At 43.2% G+C, this 27783-nt stretch overlaps 1 protein-coding gene across 5 annotated transcripts; it reads right to left on the bottom strand.

Annotated features, from left to right (window-relative positions):
- Window positions 1-2327: 2327 nt before the first annotated feature.
- On the bottom strand, window positions 2328-26126 carry LOC121537880 (myosin light polypeptide 6). Of its 5 annotated transcripts, none has more exons than XM_041845511.1 (7): window positions 25929-26126; window positions 23434-23461; window positions 21913-22056; window positions 12041-12214; window positions 7669-7746; window positions 5564-5604; window positions 2328-3157 (listed from the first exon to the last, which is right to left on the bottom strand). In XM_041845511.1, exons 1-6 carry the CDS (start codon window positions 26109-26111, stop codon window positions 5576-5578), a joined length of 636 nt encoding a protein of 211 aa, XP_041701445.1. In that variant the 5' UTR covers window positions 26112-26126; the 3' UTR covers window positions 2328-3157; window positions 5564-5575. The 5 variants fall into 5 exon arrangements, with proteins under 5 accessions (XP_041701445.1, XP_041701448.1, XP_041701444.1 ...); XM_041845514.1 differs by lacking the exons at window positions 23434-23461; window positions 25929-26126 and adding exons at window positions 23738-23765; window positions 24221-24462; XM_041845510.1 differs by lacking the exon at window positions 5564-5604.
- Window positions 26127-27783: the final 1657 nt, after the last annotated feature.

Consider the following 27783-nt stretch of genomic DNA (forward strand, 5'->3'; position numbering starts at 1 on the left):
TAAATAACATACACTGAGTGTACAAAGCATTAGGAACACCTTCCTAATATATATATATATAAAAAAGGAACAGGTGTTCCTAATGTTTTGTACACTCAGGGTACATATGTGCGCACACACCCACCACCGAGAGAACCCTCTTTGTTCAATTAATTTGACATTCATTTGGAGTGACTTGCCATTTGGCTCTTGCTCTTGGGCTATTTGTGTCAAATTGGAAATATGGTGTGTCCCAAATGGCCATAAAGTGTACCCTAATGATGGTTACTCTTCAGTTGCTGAAATTTTTGGATGGACAGCCTTTGGAAACATGGTTGATCAAAACAAACAGCATACCAATACATTATATCGGAAGTGATCAAGTGATCTTTATTTCTGTTTGAATAACAAGTGAATGTCAAAAACATGATTAGTTAGAGTTGAAATGTACACCATTATCAGCAGTTTATTGAACTGGAATTGTATCAATAGTCAGCCCCATGCATCATTCTGTCACTTTAAATCAACACCTAAGCCTCATAATCAAGGGGAATGATCATTTACAAGAATTATATACATGGAGAATTTACAAACTATAATTGTTACGCTCTAAATGCCATAATTGTTATTGTGTAAATGTTGTAATTTAAATGAGATCCTGAATTTGTAGCTTCACAATGTCAAAAAATCTGAAAGTGTGTATGTGTGCATATCCAAGATTGTGTGAGTGTGTATAAGACTGTGTGTGTGTGCCCAGCCCCCTTGCTTGGTCTCTACAGTAGTCCTGGCAGATAGATTCCAGTGTAAAGTTAATTGGTGGAGGAGAGGGTATGAGGTAGGTTTGCACTGAAGCCATTAGATTTTCCCCTGTCGAATGCAGAGGATCACACACTCACAAATAGCAGGATTCAAATAATCAATACACTTCCATCCATCACAAACACACAAAGGCCCATGCACGTACACACACAGACACTCAGTAATTAGTGGACAACCTATTCACCACTTGGCTATGATACCTTACATTTCACACACACACACACACTCCGATAGCTCTGGTGGTACCTAATGAGAGGTAGTAGTAGTGACTGGTTGTGAAGGGAATTAGGAAAAGGTCAGGAAGCGTGGAGTAGAGAGGAATCTGTCTCGGCACACTGAGCAACATAACATACAGGATTCTACTGGAGATGTTTCTAGAACACTATCATACAGTTCCATGTTCTAATCTAGAACACTGTGATACACTGAGTATACCAAACATTAGGAACGCCTTCCTAATATTTTGCTCTCAGAACAGCCTTAATTAGTCGGGGCACGGACTCCTCAAGGTGTCGAAAGCGTTCCACAGGGATGCTGGCCCATGTTGACTCCAATAATTCCAAAAGTTGTGTCAAGTTGGCTGGATGTCCTTTGGGTGGTGGACCATTATTGATACAGTACACACAGGAAACTGTTGAGTGTGAAAAATCCAGCAGCGTTGCAGTTCTTCACACAAACCGGTGCGCCTGGCACCTACTACCATATGCTGTTTTGTCTAGCCCATTCACCCTCTGACTGGCACACATACATAATCCACGTCTCAATTGTCTCAAGCTTTAGAAATCCTTCTTTAACATGTCTCCTCCCCTTCATCTACACTGATTGAAGTGGATTTAATAAGTGACGTCAATAAGGGATCATAGCTTTCACCTGGTCAGTTTGTCATTCCATGTTCCAATCAAGAACACGGTCATACAGTTCCATGTTCCAAACTAGAACACTGTCATACAGGATCACATACTGACTGACAATTAACAACTGTACAATTTCAATATAAGAATCAGTGCCAAGAAAGGTTGAAGATTGAAGTGGTTCTAAAATACATTATGAAATCTCTTAAAGAGTGTTAGATAATTATTCTAACACTGGTCATAAGACAACTGTGGAACTACAGAAAAAAAGTGTTACATGAAGTGAACACTACTCCCGTTGAGTTAGAGCATGCCTTCACTACAGTGAAAAGTCATTAAGCCACTATTCAATCAAAAGCAGACTGTTAGAAATGGTCATTAACGGAGTTGTTTTGTTATGGTTACTGCCTATCATTCATAAAACATACAGTACAAGTTGCCAGGGTGTGCCAAGTATGAAGGGTATTTTTGCCAAAATAGACAGCACTGCCATCTTGTGTCCGCCTAATATAATGCTACACATTTCATTTCTGAACACAAAACAGTAGTTAACTGACACATTTTGTCTTTTAAAATGATTTGACCACAAATATCCATAGCTGATTAAGTTCACCCTGTCAAATCATGTTGTTATCTTAGAAGTTTAATGTTTGATAGAAAAAAAAAGTAAAAAACAACTTTTCGTTTTCAGAAAATCATTTATTTGAATGCTGCAACAAATAAAGGGAGAATAAAACAGAAATCCACTGAACTGTTCATTGCATTTCTACATCGGCATGATTATATAGCTTCATATACATTTAGGCTAACTAACTGCACAGCTCTGGCAGCAATAGGAAGGGAGACATTCCCAGCCAAAGCAAGTCTTCGCTAGCCTGGTCTCAGATCGGTTTGTGCTGTCTTGCCAACGCCATTGCTGTCAACGTCATGCCAATGACAGAGTTGGCAAGATAGCACATACCAGTCTGGGACCCAGGCTAAGTCTTAGCCAATAATAGGTCATTGGTCACCCACCACCACAACATTGTCCCTCCCCACTGACACAGCCAAGCCATGTATTGCATCAACAATAATCATTGTCCAAGGATAGGTATTATTAAGTACCCTGGTCCCAAGACAGCACAAACAGATCTGGAACCAGACAGGGTAGGATTTAATTGCTGTATCTGGGAATGTTATTGCAGGTCACTCCAGCAGCACACAAGCATCTAGTTACATGCAAGTTGGTCTCATTCTTAATTCAATGGACCAAAGGGCCAGGCTGGGCCATTAACATAACTTGGGTCATCATGGTCTTAACGTGGGAATGTAAAGGCACTTTGGAAAATAAAAGACGTGAAGACATAATACGACAACAAAGGGAGCAGGCAGGAGGAGAGGGATGGAAGATAGTGGCAAAGAGAAGGGGGAATATGTCAACAGAAATAAACAAGGTGAAATAAACTAACAAAGAAAAGGAAGGAATGTTCTTCTTGGTCTTCAACCGCTCATGACCATCCGGACAAGTTCTGTGACGGAGAGGGAAAGAGATGAGAGGGGGAAAGAGATGAGAGGGGGGGAAGAGAAAGATATGGGAGTAAGAGAGAAATGACACATTAGAATGACAATTCACAGGTAATTGGGGACAAACTACCCCATCTCCAGCTGAAAAAACCTTCTCATCCAGCTTATTTCACAATCAACCCAAGTGTGACGTTGTAGTAAGAGGTAGATCCCTCATCAGTGTGACGTTGTAGTAAGAGGTAGATCCCTCATCAGTGTGACGTTGTAGTAAGAGGAAGATCCCTCATCAGTGTGACGTTGTAGTAAGAGGTAGATCCCTCATCAGTGTGACGTTGTAGTAAGAGGTAGATCCCTCATCAGTGTGACGATGTAGTAAGAGGTAGATCCCTCATCAGTGTGACGTTGTAGTAAGAGGTAGATCCCTCATCAGTGTGACGTTGTAGTAAGAGGTAGATCCCTCAGTGTGACGTTGTAGTAAGAGGTAGATCCCTCAGTGTGACGTTGTAGTAAGAGGTAGATAGATCCCTCATCAGTAGAGGAAGAAGGGAGCAAGACAGAGGATGAGATCATCTCTACTACAGTATCTATCTCCTAGAATTGGCCAGGAGGACAGGTCTATGATGATCCAAGAAGAGTCTAGAAGAGAATAAAGCCATCTACCTGCTTTATTTTCTATACAAGAGGTAGACAGATTAGCCACATGGTTCTGGCCCAACGCCACACCCACTAGGGTATCTTCTCCACCATGAGTCTAGATTTGCTTTCCTCCCTGACGTCTTGTAGAATGCAAACACATTCTGACTGTTCTGATTGGTCCCAGAAACCGATGAGTTGGGTCAGAGCCGGCCTACCCAAATCATGAATCACGTCATTGGCTTTGATACTCTGACAGGTTAGAGACGATCCAATCGCTGATGAATTTGTTTTGTACAACGGCCCTCATTTTGACGTCAGCACCAACAACTTCTAGGATAACAGCTTCAGACAATGTATGGAGCGATCAACAGAGCAGCAGAATTAAATTCTGGAGAGTCATCAGGCAAAACACAGATCAGGGGGAGCTAAAGTACAGGGAGATCTTAGCATCCAGCTACAGCTTCACTGTAATTCTGTAGTTAGCAGAAGTAAAGGAAGGAGTGACTGGTCTATGGGAGAACAGGGGGAAACATGGTCCAGATTGTCTGTGTAAAGTATGAAATGGGGCTTTCACATAAAAACTCCATGGCAAACCAAGGCCTATTTTGGTCCCGCCCGTCATGGCATTCACGCGAGAGCCCAAATATATATTTTTTGCATTAATTACACATGGCAAAGGCGGTCAAATTACATTAGCATTATCCAGCAAGGTATGAACACCGAGTAAAACAACCACTTCTGCTCAGCATGTAAAAACTACCCCTCTAAAAAAGGGGGAATCTCAATTGTATTTCCTTGAGTCCGCTCTCCTCGCCTCCTTCTCAAAACACATTGGAGGTGAAGGTCCAAGGTGAGAGGAAGCGAGGTGTAGACACAGAGGAGCATGCCTCAGCAGCCAGGGGCAGAGAGAGGAGCATGCCTCAGCAGAGAGAGGAGCATGCCTCAGCAGCCAGGGGCAGAGAGAGGAGCATGCCTCAGCAGCCAGGGGCATTGAGAGGAGCATGCCTCAGCAGCCAGGGGCAGAGAGAGGAGCATGCCTCAGCAGCCAGGGGCAGAGAGAGGAGCATGCCTCAGCAGCCAGGGGCAGAGAGAGGAGCATGCCTCAGCAGCCAGGGGCAGAGAGAGGAGCATGCCTCAGCAGCCAGGGGCAGAGAGAGGAGCATGCCTCAGCAGCCATGGGCAGAGAGACAGTCTCAGTCCACCATGAGTCAAAACCTCTAGTCCAGACCACACAACAGGGCTCTCACCAGGCTTTCCCACCGCAATAATTATTATATTTGGCAAATACACTTTAACTGCTTGATACTACCAAAAGGGACCCTAGATCAGGAGAGAAATTCTTACTTTGATTGTCTATTAAATGTGTGGTACAGGAGTGCAAAACAGTAATGCAAGGATGATCTGTGACAGCAGGGAATTAATTTACACACAGAGTTGATGTTGGCTTACTGTCTTCTAAGAGCTAGTGTGTTCTATGTTCTAAAGGGTAGTTTAGCAGTGTGTTCTATGTTCTAAGGGGTAGTTTAGCAGTGTGTTCTATGTTCTAAAGGGTAGTTTAGCAGTGTGTTCTATGTTCTAAAGGGTAGTTTAGCAGTGTGTTCTATGTTCTAAAGGGTAGTTTAGCAGTGTGTTCTATGTTCTAAAGGGTAGTTTAGCAGTGTGTTCTATGTTCTAAAGGGTAGTTTAGCAGGCTAAGCAGGACAGCCTGGGTAGAGCACTGTTATACCCTGTAGCGGCTCTCAGCCTGACATGATGTTATACCCTCTCAGCCTGACCTGTAGCGGCTCTCAGCCTGACATGATATGACGAACAAAGGCTGTGGAGATAGAAAAGTTACACAGCATGTTACAAACTCTTTGTATTCACAAATCAACCATTAACCAACAAGACATTTTGTTGTATTATAGTACAGTCATGGTCAAAAGTTTTGAGAATAACACAAGTATTGGTCTTCACAAAGTTTGCTGCTTCAGTGTTTTTAGATATTTTTGTCAGATGTTACTATGGTATACTGAAGTATAATTACAAGCATTCCATAAGTGTCAAAGGCTTTTATTGACAATTACATTAAGTTTATGCAAAGAGTCAATATTTGCAATGTTGACCCTTCTTTTTCAAGACCTCTGCAATCCACCCTGGCATGCTGTCAATTAACTTATGGGCCACATCCTGACTGATGGCAGCCCATTCTTGCATAATCAATGCTTGGAATTTGTCAGAATTTGTGGGTTTTTGTTTGTCCACGCGCCTCTTGAGGATCGACCACAAGTTTTCAATGGGATTAAGGTCTGGGGAGTTTCCTGGCCATGGAACCAAAATGTCAATGTTTTGTTCCCCGAGCCACTTAGTTATCACTTTTGCCTTATGGCAAGGTGCTCCATCATGCTGGAAAAGGCATTGGTCGTCACCAAACTGTTCTTGGATGGTTGGGAGAAGTTGCTCTCGGAGGATGTGTTGGTACCATTCTTTATTCATGGCTGTGTTCTTAGGCAAAATTGTGAGTGAGCCCACTCCCTTGGCTGAGAAGCAACCCCACACATGAATGGTCTCAGGATACTTTATTGTTGGCATGACACAGGACTGATGGTAGCGCTCACCTTGTCTTCTCCAGACAAGGTGTTTTCCGGATGCCCCAAACAATCGGAAAGGGGATTCATCAGAGAAAATGACTTTACCCGTCCTCAGCAGTACAATCCCTGTACCTTTTGCAGAATATCAGTCTGTCCCTGATGTTTTCCTGGAGAGAAGTGGCTTCTTTGCTGCCCTTCTTGACACCAGGCCATCCTCCAAAAGTCTTCGCCTCAATGTGCGTGCAGATGCACTCACACCTGCCTGCTGCCATTCCTGAGCAAGCTCTGCACTGGTGGTGCCCCGATCCCGCAGCTGAATCAACTTTTGGAGACGGTCCTAGTGCTTGCTGGACTTTCTTGGGCGCCCTGATGCCTTCTTCACAACAATTGAACCTCTCTCCTTGAAGTTCTTGATGATCCGATAAATGGTTGATTTAGGTGCAATCTTACTAGCAGCAATATCCTTGCCTGTGAAGCCCTTTTTGTGCAAAGCAATGATGACGGCACGTGTTTCCTTGCAGGTAACCATGGTTAACAGAGGAAGAACAATGATTTCAAGCACCACCCTCCTTTTAAAGCTTCCAGTCTGTTATTCTAACTCAATCAGCATGATAGAGTGATCTCCAGCCTTGTCCTCGTCAACACTCTCACCTGTGTTAACGAGAGAATCACTGACATGATGTCAGCTGGTCCTTTTGTGGCAGGGCTGAAATGCAGTGGAAATGTTTTTTGGGGGATTAAGTTCATTTTCATGACAAATCTGATCACTCTTCATGACATTCTGGAGTATATGCAAATTGCCATCATCAAAACTGAGGCAGCAGACTTTGTGAAAATTAGTATGTGTCATTCTCAAAACTTTTGACCACGACTGTACTAATCACCACCTCAGTCCAGGTCTTCAGCTGACTGTTTCATCAGTACACAATACCAGTATTTGACTACTCAACCGTCAATGCAGGCACTTCCTTAGTTGTCCATTTAAGCAGGCTCTAAAAACAGCTATAGCTGCATCTTAATTTTGTACACACTGTACCCCAGCAAGCTCCCCCTGACAGCTTCCATATTACTCTACATTACCGATCCACACACAGCAAGGAAACATGCACTGTCATGCAAGGGCAGTGTTGCATAACCAGATGTGCTAGCTCTCTGGGTTGTATTTTGGTGTTACTTACTTAAGAGGTGTAGTAGTGGTGTAAGGGTGGTGGGTTCATTAAAACACATTAACCTGATTAGTCCGGTTATATCATCCTGTTGTCTCCCATCTCCATCCATCATTCTCTGTTTCTACTCTCTTTCCCGCTCACCTTCATAGTTGATACAGCCATTAGCGTCCTCGTGTCCCGTAAGAAGTGTCTCTACCTCCTCCTCTGTCATCTTCTCCCCTGAAAGACATACAGAGTTATAAAAAGCAGGGAAAATATACAGGACATGACCAAAAGTATGTAGAAATCCGCTCGCCAAACATCTCACTCCAAAATCATGGGCATTAATATGGAGTTGGTCCCCCCTTTCCTGCTATAACAGCCTCCACTCTTCTGGGAAGGCTTTCCACTAGATGTTGGAACATTGCTGCTGGGACTTGCTTCCATTCAGCCACAAGAGCATTAGTGAGGTTGGGCACGGATGTTGGGCAATTAGGCCTGGCTCGCAGTCGGCGTTTCAATTTATCCCAAAGGTGTTCAATGGGGTTGAGGTCAGGGCTCTGTGCAGGCCAGGCAAGTTCTTCCGATCGTCAAACCATTTCTGTATGGCCCTCGCTTTGTGCACGGGGGCATTGTCATGCTGAAACAGGAAAGGGCCTTCCCCAAACTGTTGCCATAATGTTGGAAGCACAGAATCGTCTAGAACGTCATTGTATGCTGTAGCGTTAAGATTTCCCTTCACTGGAACTAAGGGGCCTAGCCCGAACCATGAAAAACAGCCCCAGACCATTATTCCTCCTCCACCAAACTTTACAGTTGGCAACATGCATTCGGGCAGGTTGCGTTCTCCTGGCATCCGCCAAACCCAGATTAGTCCGTCGGACTGCCAGATGGCAAAGCGTGATTCATCACTCCAGAGAACGCGTTTCCACTGCTCCAGAGTCAAATGGCTGCGATCTTTACACCACTCAACTTACACTTGGCATTGCGCATGGTGATCTTAGGCTTGTGTGTGGCTGCTTGGCCATGAAAACCCATTTCATGAAGCTCCCGACAAACAGTTATTGTGCTGACGTTGCTTCCAGAGGCAGTTTGGAACTGGGTAATGAGTGTTGCAACCGCGCTTCAGCACTCGCCAGACCCATTCTGTGAGCTTGTGTGGCCTACCACTTCGCGGCTGAGCCGTTGTTGCTCCTAGACGCTTCCACTTCACAATAACAGCACTTACAGTTGACCAGGGCAGCTCTAGCAGGGCAGAAATTTGACAAACTGACTTGTTGGAAAGGTGCACATTGATGGCACTGAGCTCTACAGTAAGGCCATTCTACTGCCAATGTTTGTCTATGGAAATTGCATGGCTGTGTGCTCGATTTTATACACCTGTCAGCAACTGGTGCGGCTGAAATAACCAAATCCACTAATTTGAAGTGGTGTCCACATACCTTTGTATATACAGTTGAAGTCGTAAGTTTACATATACCTTAGCCAAATACATTTAAACTCAGATTTTCACAATTCCTGACATTTAATCCTAGTAAAAAGCAAAGCGCCCCCACAGCATGATGCTGCCACCCCCGTGCTTCACGGTTGGGATGGTGTTCTTTGGCTTGCAAGCGTTCCCCTTTTTCCTCCAAACATAACGATGGTCATTATGGCCAAACAGTTCTATTTTTGTTTAATCAGACCAGAGGACATTTCTCCAAAAAGTACGATCTTTGTCCCCATACAGTGGGGAAAAAAAGTATTTAGTCAGCCACCAATTGTGCAAGTTCTCCCACTTAAAAAGATGAGAGAGGCCTGTAATTTTCATCATAGGTACACGTCAACTATGACAGACAAAAGAGATTTTTTTTCTCCAGAAAATCACATTGTAGGATTTTTTATGAATTTATTTGCAAATTATGGTGGAAAATAAGTATTTGGTCAATAACAAAAGTTTCTCAATACTTCGTTATATACCCTTTGTTGGCAATGACACAGGTCAAACGTTTTCTGTAAGTCGTCACAAGGTTTTCACACACTGTAGGTGGTATTTTGGCCCATTCCTCCATGCAGATCTCCTCTAGAGCAGTGATGTTTTGGGGCTGTCACTGGGCAACACAGACTTTCAACTCCCTCCAAAGATTTTCTATGGGGTTGAGATCTGGAGACTGGCTAGGCCACTCCAGGACCTTGAAATGCTTCTTACGAAGCCACTCCTTCGTTGCCCGGGCGGTGTGTTTGGGATCATTGTCATGCTGAAAGACCCAGCCACGTTTCATCTTCAATGCCCTTGCTGATGGAAGGAGGTTATCACTCAAAATCTCACGATACATGGCCCCATTCATTCTTTCCTTTACACGGATCAGTCGTCCTGGTCCCTTTGCAGAAAAAACAGCCCCAAAGCATGATGTTTCCACCCCCATGCTTCACAGTAGGTATGGTGTTCTTTGGATGCAACTCAGCATTCTTTGTCCTCCAAACACGACGAGTTGACTTTTTACCAAAAAGTTATATTTTGGTTTCATCTGACCATATGACATTCTCCCAATCCTCTTCTGGATCATCCAAATGCACTCTAGCAAACTTCAGACGGGCCTGGACATGTACTGGCTTAAGCAGGGGGACACGTCTGGCACTGCAGGATTTGAGTCCCTGACGGCGTAGTGTGTTACTGATGGTAGGCTTTGTTACTTTGGTCCCAGCTCTCTGCAGGTCATTCACTAGGTCCCCCCGTGTGGTTCTGGGATTTTTGCTCACCGTTCTTGTGATCATTTTGACCCCACAGGGTGAGATCTTGCGTGGAGCCCCAGATCGAGGGAGATTATCAGTGGTCTTGTATGTCTTCCATTTCCTAATAATTGCTCCCACAGTTGATTTCTTCAAACCAAGCTGCTTACCTATTGCAGATTCAGTCTTCCCAGCCTGGTGCAGGTCTACAATTTTGTTTCTGGTGTCCTTTGACAGCTCTTTGGTCTTGGCCATAGTGGAGTTTGGAGTGTGACTGTTTGAGGTTGTGGACAGGTGTCTTTTATACTGATAACAAGTTCAAACAGGTGCCATTAATACAGGTAATGAGTGGAGGACAGAGGAGCCTCTTAAAGAAGAAGTTACAGGTCTGTGAGAGCCAGAAATCTTGCTTGTTTGTAGGTGACCAAATACTTATTTTCCACCATAATTGTAAATTCATTAAAAATCCTACAATGTGATTTTCTGGATTTTTTTTTCTCAATTTGTCTGTCATTGTTGACGTGTACCTATGATGAAAATTACAGGCCTCTCTCATCTTTTTAAGTGGGAGAACTTGCACAATTGGTGGCTGACTAAATACTTTTTTTCCCCACTGTATGCAGTTGCAAACCATAGTCTGGCTTTTTTATGGCGGTTTTGGAGCAGTGGCTTCTTCCTTGTTGAGCAGCCTTTCAGGTTATGTCGATATAGGACTCGTTTTACTGTGGATATAGATACTTTTGTACCCGTTTCCTCCAGCATCTTCACAAGGTCCTTTGCTGATGTTCTGGGATTGATTTGCACTTTTCGCACCACAGTACGTTCATCTCTAGGAGACAGAACACGTCTCCTTCCTGAGCGGTATGATGGCTGCGTGGTCCCGTGGTGTTTATACTTGCGTACTATTGTTTGTACAGATGAACGTGGTACCTTCAGGCGTTTGGAAATTGCTCCCAAGGATGAACCAGACTTGTGGAGGTCTACCATTTTTTTTCCTGAGGTCTTGGCCGATTTCTTTTGATTTTCCCATGATGTCAATCTAAGAGGCACTGAGTTTGAAGGTAGGGCTATAAATACATCCACAGGTACACCTCCAATTGACTCAAATTATGTCAATTAGCCTATCAGAAGCTTCTAAAGCCATTACTTCATTTTCTGGAATTTTCCAAGCTGTTTAAAAGGCACAGTCAACTTCTGACCCACTGGAATTGTGATACAGTGAATTATAAGTGAAATAATCTGTCTATAAACAATTGTTGGAAAAATTACTTGTGTCATGCACAAAATAGCTGTCCTAACTGACTTGCCAAAACTATAGTTTGTTAAAAAGAAATGTGTGGAGTGGTTGAACAATGAATTTTAATGACTCCAACCTAAGTGTATGTAAACTTCAGACTTCAACTGTATATAGTGTATATGCCATTTAGCAGCCGATTTTATCCAAAAGGGACTTGCAGTCATGAGTCCATATATATTTTACGTATGGGTGATGCAGGGAATCAAACCCATTATTGTAAGCCATGTTCTGCCAACTGAGCTACAGAAGACACTGTTCAAGAGCCTCATGTTCAGCAGTTTTCAGTTTGAAAATATTATTTTACCAGAAAATGTCTGGTTCATGCTACATATTTGTGTAGTGATAAACAATTAATTCATCACTGAGGAGTGAACCTTGCAGAATATTTTGGCAATATTTTTTATATTTATTTTGAGTCAACTTCCAAATTGGATTATTTTGAGCAGGGATTTAAATGTTGTGGATAAAAACACACATTCTAAAAATATCTTTCCCTCAGATCTGAAAGAGTAAAAGAGTCTAACACACCTAGTGTGGTGAGGACGTGACGTAGCTCTGCCCCCATTACAGTTCCGTTGCCCTCCTTATCGAAGACACGCAGTCCCTCAACGAAATCCTCAAAGGAGCCCTGGTCCTTATTCTTAGCGATGGCCTGCAGCATGGGCAGGAACTGCTCAAAGTCAAGCATTTTGTGGTTCATCTCTGAAAAAGTAGAAATGGATGATATGAATGAACACGGGTATAAACTCATAACCCTTTTAGCCATGAGTCATCACTGGTAAAATGGTGGTCAGTGGATTTGGGCACCTGATAAGGCCCTTGTGTGTGAAAACTGAAAGAACCCAGGTCCAAACAAGTTCTTGTAGAGACATACAGGGACCGGTAAAGGATGGCTGTCCAAACTAACTTTCATGTAGACGTCTTAGAAAGCACAACCTAAAAACAGTTCCTGTTTCTCATTCTTGTAAAAGAAAATGATATGATTTGAGATTCTCAGGGACGCATTGGTGCAATCAGTAGTGCACAGAATAAAATATACTTAAAAATATAAAAATGCCACATGTAAAAAGTGGCGGTCACAAAATTTCGTCAGCTGGTGATTGTCAAGCAAATAACTGTCGTTCTCACAGTAATTGACCGTTAATTAACATAAACACATTTAGCATCTCCTGGCTTCCACACATAGCCTACATGCCACTGATACAGACCTTCGGAACATCTACATTTTACAAAGTCTAATAAATCCTTATGTTAGGTCCCTTATCTGGCTATAACAAATGGCTGTGGGCTACACTAGTTCATTTAGCAGACAAGATTTGCTTAGAATTCTGTGGCATTATTTTATAGTATGAAGAATACAATTGAACAAAGCTGAATAAAATAGAAAGGATATTTTCTCCAAACTATTTGAGGCAGTGCGCACATGCCGCTATTCTGTGTTGAGCAGTTAACAAAGAAATAGGTATTCCTATATGCTTAATTTAGAGTTATTAATGTAACTGTAGTTGTTCTACAAACGTTGGGCTATATGTTTTGATTTGTAATACATTGTAAGGCTGCATGATGCAACTCTAATGATGATTTGAAAAAAGTCGCTTGAAAGGCATGAGTTCTGCTTTGTTTGTTGCGAAGGCTGTACACACTACATCAGTCACTCATTCACAATTTGACAAGTACTTGATAATGCCTAGAATTTCATGGCGGCATCCCCTTTGTGTGGCCGTAATGCACCCTAAACAAATCCATGCCTTTTGCGGCCAGTGGCCGTTGTGCTCTTCTCCCTGAGTGCTGCGCGCTCCGAATCATCTCTCACTCACATGGCTCTCCATCATGTGATCGGGTCTTTCTCACAGGCTACAAGTGAAGACAACCACATTGGGGATGCTACTGCGCGCGTCCTTATCCAATTCCGAGGTGCATATTGAAGATATTGGAAGAACTGTTCACATTTACTTTTCATCAGCCAACAAGATGAGTAGGCCTAACGAACAGCAAAAGCACTAGCCTATGTCAATCTACTATCACCCATAGTACAAAAGTCGACCTATTCTATTCTGTGCGAGAAATAAATATTTCAAAACAGTCTGGGACAGTTGTGGGATGCGATAGATCCCAAATTAATACAACCACTAGTATCCCAAAAACTTTTTTTACGCAATGTGGCTGACGCAACAGATCAGAACGTTTAGCTTAAAAATGTTGATAAACTATTAGGCTATTTCTTCACATTATAAGCGCAGCGATGCGCACATGGTAGTAGGCTATAAGCGTGAATGTTCCAAAAGTGACCGTAAATGCAATTATGCATGTAATGCTTTTATTTAAAGGTGCCTTTTTATGGTGAAAATAATCTACCACAAACTAGAAAGTCACGCGCTGCTTATGTATGCCAGTTACGCTCTACACCCCTTGTAAAGCGGATTAATGTGCTTAATTTTAAAGAAGTTATTTGGCCACTTTAGTTGTGATACAAACCTTATCAAAACAGTTGCGCAGCGGTCTAAGGCACTGCATCTCAGTGCTTGAGGCGTCACTACAGACCCCCTGGTTTGAATCCAGGCTGTATCACAACCGGCCGTGATTTAGAGTCCCATAGGGCGGCGCACAATTGGCCCAGCGTCGTCCGGGTTTGGCCGGTGTAGGCCGTCATTATAAATAAGAATTTGTTCTTAACTGACTTGCCTAGTTAAATAAAGGTAAAATAAAAAATGTATAGGCCTGTGGGCTAGGCTACATGAGGTGTGTGACTATGATTAGAAGAAGATTGAAAGAAATCGCTAAAGGCATTGTTTCTTATGCTGGGCATCATTCACAAGTGATAATATATCATTCACAAGTGATAGGTTAAGTCACCCATCAGACTATTCTTGATTTAATCTTGTCTTTTCATATACTAAATAATATATGTGTGAATTAATTTTTATATTTTACCCCCTTTTTCGATCTTGTCTCTTCGCTGCATCTCCCCAACGGGCTCGGGAGAGTTGAAGGTGGAGTCATGCGTCCTCCAAAACATGACCCACCTAACAGCGCTCCATAACACCCGCCAGCTTAACCCGGAAGCCAGCCGCACCAATGTATCGGAGGAAACACTGTTCAACTGGCGACCGGGGTCAGCCTGCAGGCACCCGGCCCGCCACAAGGAGTCGCTAGAGCGCAATGAGCCAAGTAAAGCACCACCGGCCAAACTCTCCCCTAACCCGGACGACGCTGGGCCAATTGTGCGCCGTCCTATGGGACTCCCGGCCACGGCCGGTTGAGGCACAGCCCGGGAATGAACACGGGTCTGCCTTAGACCGCTGCGCCACTCGGGAGGCCCCTATGAAATTTGTTTTAATTTAGAATGGACCATTATCATGCACCTGTATCGATACAGGGGCAGCGAGAAAAAAAGACATGTCATCTATGCACTTAAATAGCGAACGGAGGACACTTTTCCCGTGGTAGGCTATACTTTTATAGAAAATATAAGCAATGTGCTTAATATTAGGAAAATTGAGAAATAAATATAGTAGGCCTAGCCTATAGAAAGCTGATGGGATCCTCCTCTTTTCAGTAGATGCCATCACTCGGTTTTCTCACGCAATTGCATAGCCTATAGAAATGTTGCGTAACATGAGCTGTCATGGTGTTTGATTAGATTTTCGGTACATTTGCATTGTTGTCAGAGTGATTAGAGGGACAATAGAGTAGAGTACCAGGCAGTTAGCATGTTTGGTAGGCTACTAATGACCAGCAGCAGCATCTGAGCTTGGAGAAGCCTAATTACCGTGACTAAACGGTCACGTGGAATTTCACTGCCTTCATGACCGCCGGTGTGCCGATAATATGGTCACCGCAACAGCCCTAGTCCCATGTTTCATGAGCTGAAATAAAAGATGCCAGAAATTTTCCATACGCATAAAAAGCTTATTTCTCTCAAATGTTGTGCTCAAATGTGTTTACATCCATGTTAGTGAGCATTTCTCCTTTGCCAAGATAATCCATCCACCTGACAGGTGTGGCATATCAAGAAGCTGATTAAACAGCATGATCATTACACAGGTGCACCTTGTGCTGGGGACAATAAAAGACCACTCTGTGCAGTTGTCACACATCACAATGCCACAGATGTCTCAAGTTTTGAGGGAGCGCGCAATTGGCATGCTGACTGCAGGAATGTCCACCAGAGCTGTTGCCAGAGAATGTAATGTTAATTTCTCTACCATAAGCCAACGTCGTTTTAGAGAATTTGGCAGTACGTCCAACCGGCCTCACAACTGCAGCCACATGATCTGTACACAATTCCTGGAAACTGAAAATGTCCCAATTCTTCCATGGCCTGCTTACTCACCAGACATGTCACCCATTGAGCATGTTTGGGATGGTCTGGATCAACATGTACAACAGGGTGTTCCAGTTCCCACCAATATCCAGCAACTTCACACAGCCATTGAAGAGGAGTGGGACAACATTCCACAGGCCAAATGACCCAAGCCCAGCTCAGTTAATCTCAACCATTGTGTCGCTGAGTTGTCATAATGCTTCAGCAAATGTACATTATACCAGGGTCATTGGTAGACACAATGTAAGTAACCTGATTTATGTCCCTCTAACTGCCCCGAATGCCTCTGCTGATCCCACAGCTATTGTATGCAGTAATCATGTGCCTATGAACCATAGTTAGTGTTAGCACTGAGGTGGTGTGCCCTAGTAGGAAGTCCACTATGTGCAGCACATCCTGCACTAACATAAATAACATGAGCATGTCTACCTCTGCTAAACTTACCAGTAAAGCAATGAAAACAATTAAGCATCCCAGAAATTTGCTAAAAATAGCCCACGTTAACATATATAGATTAAGAAACAAGGTTCATGAAATTAGTAACTTGCTAGTAACAGATTACATTTATATTCTGACTATCTCTGAAACTAACTTAGATAATACCTTTGATGATACAGTGGTAGCAATACACGGTTATAACATCTACAGAAAATACAGAAATACCAACGCTAACAATTAGCACAAGTAATAGCACATTTCCATGGAGGCTGCTAGCTAAATATGCTAACGAGAGCAAATGAAAATAAAAGATTAGCAAAAACAGGCAATCCAGCTCATAAAGTTATACATACATACATACAGCTGCTGAAAAAATTAAGAAACCACTGCAAAATTATCAGTTTCTCTGATTTTACTATTTATAGGTATGTGTTTGGGTAAAAATAACATTTTTGTTTTATTCTATAAACTACTGACAACATTTATCCCAAATTCCAAATAAAAATATTGTTATTTAGAGCATTTATTTGCAGAAAATGACAACTGGTCAAAATAACAAAAAAGATGCAGTGTTGTCAGACCTCGAATAATGCAAAGAAAATAAGTTCATGTTCATTTTTAAACAACACAATAGTAATGTTTTAACTTAGGAAGAGTTCAGAAATCAATATTTGGTGGAATAACCCTGATTTTCAATCACAGCTTTCATGTGTCTTGGCATGCTCTCCACCAGTCTTTCATATTGATGTTGGGTGACTTTATGCTCCTCCTGGCGCCAAGACTCAAGCAGCTCTGCTTTGTTTGATGGCTTGTGACCATCCATCTTCCTCTTGATCACATTCCAGAAGTTTTCAATGGGGTTCAGGTCTGGAGATTGGGCTGGCCATGACAGGGTCTTGATCTGGTGGTCCTCCATCCACACCTTGATTGACCTGGCTGTGTGGCATGGCGCATTGTCCTGCTGGAAAAACCAATCCTCAGAGTTGGGGAACAATGTCAGAGCAAAAGGAAGCAAGTTTTCTTCCAGGACAACCTTATACATGGCTTGATTCATGCGTCCTTCACAAAGACAAATCTGCCCGATTCCAGCCTTGCTGAAGCACCCCCAGTTCATCACAGATCCTCCACAAAATATCACAGTGGGTGCGAGACACTGTGGCTTGTAGGCCTCTCCAGGTCTCAGTCTAACCATTAGACGACCAGGTGTTGGGCAAAGCTGAAAATTGGACTCAGAGAAGATGACCTTACTCCAGTCCTCTACGGTCCAATCCTTATGGTCTGTTGCAAACCTCAGCCTGGCTCTTCTTTGCTTCTCATTGATGAAGGGCTTTTTTCTAGCTTTGCACGACTTCAGTCCTGCCCCTAGGAGCCTGTTTCGAACCGTCCTCGCCGTGCACTTCACCCCAGCTGCCGTTTGCCATTCTTTTTGTAGGTCACTTGATGTCATCCTACGGTTGTTGAGTGACATTCGAATTAGTTGGCAGTTATCCCGGTCAGTAGAGTGTCGTTTTCGCCGTCTGCCGGTCTGTAGCTTTGTTGTCCCCAATGTCTGCTGTTTGACCTTGTTCTTATGAAGCGCCGTCTTTGAAATTTTAAGGATGGAAGCAACCTGACGCTCACTGTATCCCTCTGCCAGTAAAGCCAGAATTGAACCCTTCCTTTCCTCACTCAAAACTTTCCTTTTCAACTCTTTTGGCTTGGTCAATAGTATTTTTTAAAAATTAATATTACTTTTGAGGTACTTTTAGCACTGTTTATGCCATCCAGCTGGTCCTATTGCAAGAGGATAGTGAGGACCACAGCAGTGGTTTTTATACTTTTTCTCGTTAAATAAGATTTGGTTCATGTGATCGCCTAATCGGTACCTAATTCAGGAGAATGAGGTGTGCCTGTGTTGGAATTCAACAGACACTGGAATGGAATGGCTGTCATACATGTAGAGATGCTGATTTAAGAAAATTTTGCAGTGGTCTCTTAATTTTTTCCACAGCTGTATATACAGTGGGGAGAACAAGTATTTGATACACTGCCGATTTTGCAGGTTTTCCTACTTAAAGCATGTAGAGGTCTGTAATTTTTATCATAGGTACACTTCAACTGTGAGAGACGGAATCTAAAACAAAAATCCAGAAAATCACATTGTATGATTTTTAAGTAATTAATTTGCATTTTATTGCATGACATAAGTATTTGATACATCAGAAAAGCAGAACTTAATATTTGGTACAGAAACCTTTGTTTGCAATTACAGAGATCATACGTTTCCTGTAGGTCTTGACCAGGTTTGCACACACTGCAGCAGGGATTTTGGCCCACTCCTCCATACAGACCTTCTCCAGATCCTTCAGGTTTCGGGGCTGTCACTGGGCAATACGGACTTTCAGCTCCCTCCAAAGATTTTCTATTGGGTTCAGGTCTGGAGACTGGCTAGGCCACTCCAGGACCTTGAGATGCTTCTTACGGAGCCACTCCTTAGTTGCCCTGGCTGTGTGTTTCGGGTCGTTGTCATGCTGGAAGACCCAGCCACGACCCATCTTCAATGCTCTTACTGAGGGAAGGAGGTTGTACGCCAAGGTAGTGGGTTCGATCCCCGGGACCACCCATACATAAAAATGTATGCACGCATGACTGTAAGTCGCTTTGGATAAAAGCGTCTGCTAAATGGCATATTATTATTATTATTAAAGAAAAACTAACAGGTCTGTGAGAGCCGGAATTCTTACTGGTTGGTAGGTGATCAAACACTTACAGTGAGGGCCCTGCTGATTTTTTACATTTTCCCACTGACAAAGAAATGATCAGTCTATAATTTTATGGTAGGTTTAATTGAACAGTGAGAGACAAAATAACAACAACAAAATCCAGAAAAACACATGTCAAAAATGTTATAAATTGATTAGCATTTTAATTAGGGAAATAAGCATTTGACCCCTTTCAATCAGAAAGATTTCTGGCTCCCATGTGTCTTTTATACAGGTAACAAGCTGAGATTAGGAGCACACTCTTAAAGGGAGTGCTCCTAATCTCAGCTTGTTACCTGTATAAAAAGACACCTGTCCACAGAAGCAATCAATCAGATTCCAAACTCTCCACTATGGCCAAGACCAAAGAGCTCTCCAAAGATGTCAGGGACAAGATTGTAGACCTACACAAGGCTGGAATGGGTTACAAGACCATCGCCAAGCAGCTTGGTGAGAAGGTGATAACAGTTGGTGCGATTATTCGCAAATGGAAGAAACACAAAAGAACTGTCAATCTCCCTCGGCCTGGGGCTCCATGCAAGATCTCACCTCGTGGAGTTGCAATGATCATGAGAACGGTGAGGAATCAGCCCAGAACTACACGGGAGGATCTTGTCAATGATCTCAAGGCAGCTGGGACCATAGTCACCAAGAAAACAATTGGTAACACACTAGGTCGTGAAGGACTGACATCCTGCAGCGCCCGCAAGGTCCCCCTGCTCAAGAAAGCACATATACAGGCCCGTCTAAAGTTTGCCAATGAACATCTGAATGATTCAGAGGAGAACTGGGTGAAAGTGTTGTGGTCAGATGAGACCAAAATCGAGGTCTTTGGCATCAACTCAACTCGCCGTGTTTGGAGGAGGAGGAATGCTGCCTATGACCCCAAGAACACCACCCCCACCATCAAACATGGAGGTGGAAACATTATGCTTTGGGGGTGTTTTTCTGCTAAGGGGACAGGACAACTTCACCGCATCAAAGGGACGATGGACGGGGCCATGTACCGTCAAATCTTGGGTGAGAACCTCCTTCCCTCAGCCAGGGCATTGAAAATGGGTCGTGGATGGGTATTCCAGCATGACAATGACCCAAAACACACGGCCAAGGCAACAAAGGAAGAAGCACATTAAGGTCCTGGAGTGGCCTAGCCAGTCTCCAGACCTTAATCCCATAGTAAATCTGTGGAGGGAGCTGAAGGTTCGAGTTGCCAAACGTCAGCCTCGAAACCTTAATGACTTGGAGAAGATCTGCAAAGAGGAGTGGGACAAAATCCCTCCTGAGATGTGTGCAAACATGGTGACCAACTACAAGAAACGTCTGACCTCTGTGATTGCCAACAATGGTTTTACCACTAAGTCATGTTTGCAGAGGGGTCAAATACTTATTTCCCCTCATTAAAATGCAAATCAATTCATGACATTTTTGACATGGGTTTTTCTGGATTTTTTTGTTGTTATTCTGTCTCTCACTGTTCAAATAAACCTACCATTAAAATTATAGACTGATCATGTCTTTGTCAGTGGGCAAACGTACAAAATCAGCAGAGGATCAAATACTTTTTTCCCCTCACTGTATGTCATGCAATAACATGCTAATTAATTACTTAAAAATCATACAATGTGATTTTCTGGATTTTTGTTTTAGATTCCGTCTCTCACAGTTGAAGTGTACCTATGATAAAAATGACAGACCTCTACATGCTTTGTAAGTAGGAAAACCTGCAAAATCGGCAGTGTATCAAATACTTGTTCTCCCCACTGTAGGTAGGAGCTACCGAATGTCATGTTTGGTGATTCTGGACAATTACAAGCAATGTGAACGAGAGCCATTGTGCAAATGAACAAGGTTCTGACACATGCTTGTCTGAGGAAAGAACAGTACGGGTTCTGGAGCAGCATGTGTACACGCTGTGTCTGTGTGGAGTCTGGAGTCGCTAGGGCAACGGGCCTGTCTGCACTGAGAACAGAGGAGAAAAAAATGCAAGGAAATCAAGCTGCAGTGGCAGCTGTATAGATAAATAATCCAAAGGGCTTTGACTTCTCAAACACAGCAGAAATTTAACACAATATGTTGCCCTGTCACCTTATTAATTCAGTCACTTACTTAGATAACTAGCAAGTTCAATTTAGAGGTCGCGTTAATGCAGAATTCTTCGTTTTTCACAGGGGAAAAAGATACGACACATAAGAAATATCTTGCTGCGTTTTGTAGATGTAAAATGCTTATTGTAATTTCTGCTCGGCATCAGACACATTTTGTGCTTCAGTTGCACTTCTCCACTTGGATGAGAATTTACCAAAGGGCATTCTACTTTTCTCCAGTAAAATGCAAGATGAACTTTAAGCAAAACCTTAAGAAATGTAGTTGTAGTTTCTAAGGTACACATTAGAAATATTATGGCAATGCATCGTTTTTGCAAAGAAATACCTTGCTTTTTCATTGTAAGCTCATTTACGTGCTAGCCAAATAGCGTTGCACTTCTGTTGTAATCTGATGACAATTAAGATATTTTCTGCCAAATGTGTTGCACTGATGCATTTTCTGTGAAGGAAAACTATAGTTATACGTCCCTGATCACTCTATTGAAGCTAAAAAAACACTTGACTTTCAATATAAAAGCGACCCTTGACTGGACTTACCTGCCACCGCTTTCTCCCGTTGTGCTATTTACAAACAAACACGTGACTGGCTCAACTGTTCTGGGGAACTATGGTAAGCTTCATAAGGTAAAATAATGTGACGGGGAAATGGAGAAAGCAATCTGCTTTATCTCCTAACTGCAGGTATTTACTTAAAAATTAGCTACAAATATTTAAATGCTTTGAAAAACTTCAAATAAATAGTTTCAACGGTCCACGGTCTACCTCCCAAGCCTAATTGTATCTCAACCTCACCTTCAGCCTTGGGGTTGCCCAGGACCTTGAGGACCTCAGCGTTGACAGGGTTCTGTCCCAACGCCCTCATGACATCACCACACTGACTGTAGCTGATCTTCCCATCCCCGGTTCTGTCGAAGAGGAGGAAGGCCTCCTTAAACTCTGGAGGAGGGAGAGAGAGGGACGGGTGACTGTCTGTCTGACCATCCTTTTTCCTCAATGCCTCACCTCCCTCTCACAGCTCATTGGAGGAAGGCCAATGGAGGGTCATTGGATCCTCTTCTCCAATGAGAGTGAGGTGAGGATTGGAGGGGAAACGAAATGAGTGAGTGTGTAAAAGAAGATGTTACATGCTAGGAGGGGAAAAAAAAAAAAAAGGGGGGAAAATGCAAACATGCTAGAAACTGCTGGGAAAAAATGAGCACCAGTCAGTCTATAGCCCAACAACTGATAATGTGTATCACGTCACATATTTTTTGCTAAAATAACTGCTTAGCTAGCACACACACTGCTGTGGCATCTCACTGAATGTGTCTACCCAGGATAATTGGGTCTATTGTTTAGTTTAATTGAGTTCAGGGACTAGCTGGGGGGGTTGACACCTTAAATGGCACCCTTTAAAAAAGTGATACATTTCAATATAGCCTATTTCCCAAATGAACTGAATTTAAATGGATTGATCGCAACCCTTCAGAGTAGGTCTATGGGATATCCCTTCGGAACTCTAGTAGGCAGACAACACTAGTCTGTTGTGGAACTTTTTCCTGTTCTCAGGAATGTGCCTCCCTCTTCACTCCTGGCCCGCTGAGTTCCATTTCCCAACACCATATAAGGTAGTGGAGGAGAGTGGGAGGGAGAGCTGTATTATGCCAACAATGATTAAACAAGCCAGGGAGCAGAGAAGACCAATCTACTAGTCTGTTTCTAACTCCACAAAAGGAAAGGGAACTCTCCAGGGGAGATGACAAGCTAGTTTAGATCGCATGGAAACTTTTATGGTACATGGGAATGGGACAATTGGGAATGCATGCAGTTTGATGCAAACACACTACTAACTAGCCTAATTGTATCTTTGCTTTATCTTGGCCAGGTCGCAGTTGTAAATGAGAACCTGTTCTCAACTGGCTTACCTGGTTAAATAAAGGTGAAAAAAAAAAAAAAAAAAAAAAAAAAACTTGCATATGGTATGCAAAAGGTGGATTCTCTGTCTATAGAAATGCACCAACACACACGAGGAGCCGATTACTACCTCACATACTAGACCTGAGCTTACTAACATAGATAGAAAGTCTGTTTATAGCTAGTTTAATCCCAACTATTGACAGTAAAAACAGGAAATAGACATGACACAATGGGCTAAAATAATAGGTTATGCTCACTGAGTGTCATGAAATATACCAGTGACACACTGTACTTGTAGGCTAACATCCATGGTGTGCCTATCGAAACCGTATCAGACCAACAACATGCCTTTCAACACTGTTAATTAAGGTCCCAGACTCAAGGGCCAAATGTTAGGGTCCTTCACCAATAACTCACCGTGTATTTGATCCAGGTTAAACTCAATCTGGAAAGAACAACCAGTTGCATATGGAGTGAGAAAAAAGCAAGGACAAAAAGAAAAGAGTGGTAATTTTGCTACTATAGAGGAATGACAGACAAAGCATAAAGCGTATGATAACTAGAAAAGGAAAACGTCAGACGAGCAAGGAAGAAAAGGAAAGTTGCATCGGTCTCTGAGTTGAGGACCGCAGCATGCAAGAGTTGGTATAGTTAACGTTTTTGGAAATTAACTAGCTACAGTAGTTAGCTAGCTAATCTAGTTAACTAGTTTGTAACTCACCCATGATTTGATCTTCTGAGAAGTCGGACTGTTCAAAGAAAGATTAAGTTAGCTATGATGTTGTTAAACCCTGTGGGCAAGGACCAGGCAGTGGCTGGCTAGTTAACCCAGCTAACTAATGTTAGCTAACTAGCCAGACAACTTTCTATCACCTTACCTAGCTAGGAACTAGTTACTAGTCAGTAAGAAAAAGACTAACATCCGGGCGACATTTGGAGACAGTGGCAAATATAGTTACTGGTATGACAACGTATATCAAGGAGTTAGGGTTGCTACTATACAGTACTGGCGAGTACTGTTAAGCAACTAACGTTATCTAGCTACGATAACTTGCTAGCTGGCTCTGCTCAAGCAAACTGGCTAGCTAGCAAGTAAAGTTAACAACCTGTTATCTAGTTCGACACACAATTCCCATATAAGAATACCATTTCGAGTAGCAAGCTAGATAGCTATCTATTTAATCCAGGTTATTGAAGAACCCACCATATCTGTGGCTGTGTCGAAGATACCGGGAGGTGGAGGAATGAATCTGGTCGGAGGTGAGGGAAAGCCCAACTAATGCCGCGTTAAAAACAACTGGGAACTCGGAGATCTCTGAATTCCGACTTCATGTGCATTCATGACAACTGTGAACTCGGAAACAAACGATATTGGACTGGGAAAAATCGTTTAGACTGGTCATCTAACTCGGGATTTCCTAGTCAGGAACTCGGGCCTCTTTCTAGCGCTCCCACTTTCCGTCCTGAAGATCACTGACGTCATGATTTTACATCTGATTTATCCGAGTTCCCAGTTGTCTTGAAAGCACCATAGTACTAGCACAGCCCCAGAAGTGTTTACTTGCGCGTCATAGCTCTTTTCTGCATCTGCGCAGTACGCATAACCATGGACAGGGCAGGGTAGCAGTGGCCCGTGCCCTGGCCCCTGTCCATGGTAACACTGTTGGAAACTGTTATAGGCCAAGCTACACTACAGTTGTGTTTAATTTTGGCCTGTGACAAAAATGGTGTTGGATTCCTTAGGTCCAGCGATTATCTCATTGAGTTGCATACCTAGTCGAACAGATATATGGGCCACAATCTGTCTAGTTCTTTGATCAATGAGGACGAAGTGCCAAGGGGTGTATATAGTCTAGGGGTTTATTGACCCCTTTATAAACTCTCCCAACACAGACACATGCAGCAGAACACTAATTCCAGTGGATGACTTGGGCCGAATCTCACCGGAGCTGAGTACTGGCACCTCACATTTTCTGCTGCTTGAGCTCATTTTCCTCTAATAGAATATTAGCTCAAAAGTAGTGGAGCTCCTGTACCTAAATATAAACAAAATGAGTACCGGCACCAGTTTCAGTCCAAGTCAAGCACTGACTAATTCTATAGCAAAGTAAGTAGCATTGATGAGAGCGAAGCTATGGACGTTTCACAACAGAGTGACAGTGCTAATGTGGGTGACTAAATATAGCCCTACCAATCTGTGATTTTACATTTCTAACCAAACCTTTTTATAATCTTCCTCTCAGGAAATACATATGAAAATGCGGAAGGTTCAATCTGAACGTCTCCTGTAGAGAAATGAGCACACTCCCTCCTCCCAGAGGAGGTCAGTCAGTCACAGACAGCTTCTATAGCGGTGCCCTAGTTTTCAACTCACCTTTATCCCAGAATGATACTGGTAATTTGGTTCCTATTAGTCTCTGATAAAACAATAGGAAGAGGATTTGAAAGAGGATTTGTGTCATCCGTTTTGTAAGCACATCATAATATTGAGAAACATGATTTGAGATGCTTTGTAGCTTAAAAATTTCCTATGACAAAACAATAGTAATAAAGTGCATATTTTCAAAATGGATTGATTGTTTGCATCTCAAGATACAGGCTATCACTTTGCCTGCTTTTCAGTCTATTATAAGATGGGAGCATTTTCAGCACACCCTAATAAAGCCATATTAGTCATTCTGTCTTGTATTTTTAAGCCTGCGTCCCACATTAGCCCTGCCAATGCTGCACACACACACGCACACACACACACACACACACACACACACACACACACACACACACACACACACACACACACACACACACACACACACACACACACACACACACACACACACACACACACACACACACACACACACACACAGAGAGAGAGAGAGTTGGGTGCTGTGGCAAGCACCTCCACTCACCTCCATGGTGCTGGGGTCAAATGGAGAGTCAGAGGGTCGCAGCATCCTGGGTTTCTGCTCTGGAGCTGACCTTGGCTGGGCAGGGTTAGCTGAGGGCAGGCAGGGGAATGGAGGCCCCAGTCTGGGCTGCTGGGCTACAGGCGATGGAGACTTCTTAATGGACGGTTCTCTTTTAGGGGCCATTCCTGGAGTCCGGAACAGTGCTCTTCTATCGTCCTCTCTCTGTTTTTTACTCTGCTGGTGGTTACTAATGTGGATGCTGAGAAGAGTGGATGCACAAAGAGAGAGAGAGAGAGAGAGAGAGAGAGAGAGAGAGAGAGAGAGAGAGAGAGAGAGAGAGAGAGAGAGAGAGAGAGAGAGAGAGAGAGAGAGAGAGAGAGAGAGAGAGAGAGAGAGAGAGAGAGAGAGAGAGAGAGAGAGAGAGAGAGAGAGAGAGAGAGAGAGAGAGAGAGATAGATAGATAGATAGATAGATAGATAGATAGATAGATAGATAGATAGATAGATAGATAGATAGATAGATAGATAGATAGATAGATAGATAGAGATCAATATAGATAGGGAGATAGTGGAGAGAGATGGAGACAGAGAGAGAAAGAGAGCTATAGAGAGAGAGAGAGCAAGAGTGTGAGAGAGATATGGAAAGATCCGGCAGAGGTGGTTGTATAGAAGAGAAGAACATGTGAGTGAGGCTGAAGCTGAAGCTGAGGCTGAAGCTGAGGCTGAGGCTGAGGCTGAGGCGTAGGAGTGGAGATAAGAGGGAGAGTAGAATGAGGAGGGGGTGCAGCTAGAGAGAGAAAGCCAAGCTGTATGACTCCAAGCACATGCTTTATGTGGGTCAGAAAAGCAGGCGCATGTGTGGGTGAGTCAGTGAGTATGCTTGTTTGTATAAGTGAGCTCAATATTCAATTATTATTACACACATCACCAATACACCTGCCGCTAATTATATTTTGAAGGGGTTTGTGTATGTTGTTTGTGTGTGTCTATTTGTGTATAAAATAAGACTTGATACAGCCAGTAAGCTAATAACAGAATGTTATATTTTGGTGCTACAGACCACAGCACTCGCATTAGCGAGCTAGAGGCTAACGTCGGCTCATTGACAACTAGGGTGGCATTCCTCGATAATAGATGCGAAGATATGGAAAGTAGAATGCGGAGGAACAACATTCGTCTACTGGGAATACCGGAGGGAGTGGAGGGCCCAAGGCCCACGGAGTACATGGCCCAGCTACTTCAGGAGCTACTCGGGCTAGAGGAGAAGCCATTGCTAGACCGGGCTCACCGCACTCTGCGTAGCCGACCCAGGGATGGAGAACCCCCACGACCATTTGTCATCAGGGTGCATTTCTTTCACGTCCGCAACGACATACTGAGAAGATCGGGAGAAGCATCCCCTCTTCTACATAAGGGTAAAAGAGTCTCGATATTTGCGGACTACACAACAGCTGTGGCTAAGAGGCGGGCTAGCTTTGGAGCTGTGAAACGCCAACTACACGCCTGTCCGGGCGTGAAGTTCGGCCTCATCTACCCCTGCGGTTTTGAGACTGACTTTACCGGACGGCTCCATGCACAGATTCGAGGACCCGGCTATAGCGGCAGATTTCATCAACAAGAACGTGAAAGCGGCTGTTGTACCGCATGGTGTGTAACAAATGGTTGGCTGGCTGGTCTTCCTAGCAGGCTAGTTAGCAGGCCGAATGGGTGACTAACGAAGCCATCTTTGCTGGGTTCATCGACATATGAATGTCATTCTCTTTTTTATCTCTTTATTTCCAGCCCAGGTTTGCTGCCTCTAATGCCAATATCTGGGGGTCTGCATGGCTGTTTCAGTTTGTTCATTTACCATCTGC

Source organism: Coregonus clupeaformis, chromosome 24, assembly GCF_020615455.1.
Source record: "Coregonus clupeaformis isolate EN_2021a chromosome 24, ASM2061545v1, whole genome shotgun sequence".
Classification (NCBI taxonomy): Eukaryota; Metazoa; Chordata; class Actinopteri; order Salmoniformes; family Salmonidae; genus Coregonus; species Coregonus clupeaformis.

Coding starts and splice junctions, on each gene's coding strand:
- LOC121537880 (XM_041845510.1), bottom strand. CDS start 26,111: ATGGCCCCTAAAAGAGAACCGTCCATTAAGAAGTCTCCATCGCCTGTA. Junction 22,057..23,433: donor TAACCTGGATCAAATACACG/GTGAGTTATTGG, acceptor TCCCTCCTCCAG/AGTTTAAGGAGGCCTTCCTC. Junction 7,747..12,040: donor TCACGTCCTCACCACACTAG/GTGTGTTAGACT, acceptor TATGTCTTTCAG/GGGAGAAGATGACAGAGGAG.